General features: G+C 62.6%; 1 protein-coding gene across 2 annotated transcripts in view; it reads right to left on the reverse strand.

Moving 5' to 3' along the window:
- The window catches only part of AGPAT2 (1-acylglycerol-3-phosphate O-acyltransferase 2), a 13498-nt gene that overhangs the window by 3945 nt on the left and 6720 nt on the right, over nt 1–2833 (reverse strand). For both annotated transcript variants that reach the window (XM_040632214.1, XM_040632215.1), the window contains exon 2: nt 308–441. In XM_040632214.1, coding sequence (XP_040488148.1) covers nt 308–441 — 134 coding nt within the window. The remainder of the gene's footprint in view (nt 1–307; nt 442–2833) is intronic.

A 2833-nucleotide genomic window follows, 5' to 3' on the forward strand; every position in this document is an offset into this window, starting at 1 on the left:
ATGTGTTCTCTCGGCCTGTTTCCCGCCTGTAAAGGGAGGGGTGAAGCAGAGCTCCCAGCTGCAGGGATGACGGTGGCAGAGCCCCATACCCAGCGTCAGGTACACACGGCTTTGTCATGTGGCTGGAGGGAGGCACGGGTCCCCCTGGCCTGGGTTGGCTCCCCTTGCCTGCTGGCTCATCGGGGCCCAGCCTCCACCTCTCTGAAGCACCCCCCTCCCCTGCAGAGACCAGGCCGGTGTCCCCGGGCCGAGCCTGCAGCCAGAAAGGGCCAGCTCTCCCACCAGCCCCTCTGCGGCCCTGGCTTACCCATCATGTCCAGGATGCTCTGGTGGTTAGAAATGATGACACAGGGGTGGTCCACCTCCAGCTTCTGGAGACCCTTGGTCTCGAAACGAAGGCCTAATACGTACTTGAACTTTATGACAAACCATTTGATGATCCTGAGAGGAGACAATGTCAGTGAGCAGGTCCCCACTGCCCTGCACCCTGTCTTGGGCTCTGGCCTGGAGCCGGGGAAGGGCTGTCAGGAACACCCACAGCAGACGGAGCCCTGGCTTGCCCTCTTGCGGCTGCTGGCGCGACCCTGGGTTCACTTCCCCTGCAAGAGCCTTCAGATCCTGTCCCTCAAGGGGTCAGCGCGTGCGGCCCGGTCTCCTGTCACCGTGGCAGGAACAGGGAAGACCAAGGACAGAAAGGAGCGAAGGCTCCGGGGGCTGGATACCTGGCAAAGGGGAGGCCGTCCTCTTCTACACCTGCTTTGTGGGGAGCTGCCGTGTGGCCAGGCCCTCACCCACACCCCTGCTTGCTCAGCCAGGGGCAGCTGCAAGGGGACTGGAGGCTGAGAGCCCCCGGGGACAGGCTGGGTCTGGTTCTCGGCCGTGTTAGCAAAACCCTACATGGAGGGGCTCCCGCCTGGCTCCGTCGGGGAGCATGTGACTCTTGATCTCGGGGTTATAGGTTCAAGCCCCATGCTGGGTGTAGAGATGACTTCTAAAATCTTTATAAAACAATGAAATAAAAACCCAACAGAGAGGGATCCCTGCACCCCTGCAGAGGAGGAGCCCCCCCCCCCAGGCTCTGGGGAAGGAGACTGGGCAGGGGACACGCCATCCCCTCAGGGCAGTGCTACACGGAAGAAGGCATCCGCACAAGCCGGGGACCTTGGCAGGGGCTGAAGGTCGCTCAGGAACAAGGGGGAGCGCCACCCGCAACGAGGGGAGCGTGGCCCGACTGGGCTTGCACCCCTCACCCTTGTCCTCGTGAGTGACCCCACCATCCCCTTCTCACGGGCTTCCAGAGAACTTAAATGACCTGCCCGAGGGGACCGCCAAGGAGGGGCACCGGGGTTTGAGCGGCCTGGGCCCTTCCAGCCCTGCAGGGGGCTGCCCTAGGGCCTCCGTGACCTTCGGGCCGCCTCCCAGCAGCACAGGTGGGTGTGAGTGGCTATGGGCGCGGGGACTGTCTGCAGGCACTGCTGGCCTCGGAGAACACAGAGGGGCCGCTCTACCCGGGACAGGCTGCAGTAGGGGTCAGCCTGCAGGGGGAGGCTCAGCGCTCTGTAACTCCCCGCGGGGCCGTGGGTCCTTCCCATCCCCCGTGGGTGGATGCCACCACTGACACAGAACTGTTCCACTTCTCACGGAAGGTTCGGGCAGCACCCCTAGGTATCTGAGCCCCCAACGGTGTTCACGGCAAGGGATTTCCCATTTTATACGCAAGGGTGAGTAGCTGCCCAACGCCCGGAGACGGCCCTCAAGCGAGCAGAGACTCTGTTTTTCAACTGCGGTGAAATGCACATGACCTAAGAGGTACCCTCCTAACCGAGGTTCAGCGCACAGCTCAAGGGGGTCAAGCGCATTCACACCGAGCCGTGCAGAACGGGCCCCTCTTCCCAGACTGGACTCTGTCCCGTTACACACGGAGCCCCTTCCCCAACCCCTGCCCCTTGCGTCTGTGGATCCGACTCCTCTCAGGCCTCCTGGGACTGGATCCCTCGACATCTGTCCTTCTGGGTCTGAAGGCCAGTCTCTCAGTCAGCTGCCGCTTTCCCAGAATTCCCGTGCGAGGGCAGCGCTCCCATCATTCCATGCTGCAGATGGGGACACTGAGGCTCAGGGAGACACAGCCGCTAAGCCAGGGCTGCCTGCACAATCAGACCGGCCACCCTCCCCTGATCTGCCAGCCTCGGCTGGCTCAGGCCAGACCTGCCCATCTGTCCCTTCCCGCCGGACCCGCGCCCCGCCAGCAGGCCCCGCACACAGGCTGAGCGGGCTGACCGGCTGCTTCAGCCCTGCGGGGCCCCGTTTCTCATCTACAAAGACAGCTTCTTAGCCACCGTGAGGACTGAGGGGACAAGGAGAGGACACAACAGGCACTTCACAAAGGGAAAGACGGAAATGTCCAACATACATGGAAAATGTCCAGTCTCGCTAGAAATCAAAGCAACGCCAATGGAAACGAGCCCTGCTTTCCCCCTTTAGGTCGGCACGGACAGGAAGACAAGACCGGTAACACCAGGACTTGGCCCGATGTCGGGAAAGGCCCGACGACTGTGCACGAGGCCGCACGGGGAGGGCAGGCTGGCAGCCCCTGGGCAAAGCCGTGAAGAAATGCGGTCCCGGGGCACCTGGGTGGCGAAGCTGGTGGAGCGCCCCCTCTCGGTTTGGCTCGGGTGGTGATCTCAGGGTCAAGGGATCCAGCCCACACTTCAGGGTCCAGGGTCTGTGCTCAGCGGGAAGTCCGCTTCCCCCTCTCCTTCTGCCCCCCCCCAGGTGTGTTCTCTCTCAAATAAACACATCTTAAGAAAGAAAGGAAGGGAGGGAGGGAGGGAGG

This window comes from Ursus maritimus, unplaced genomic scaffold (assembly GCF_017311325.1).
Source record: "Ursus maritimus isolate PB19 unplaced genomic scaffold, ASM1731132v1 scaffold_17, whole genome shotgun sequence".
Classification (NCBI taxonomy): Eukaryota; Metazoa; Chordata; class Mammalia; order Carnivora; family Ursidae; genus Ursus; species Ursus maritimus.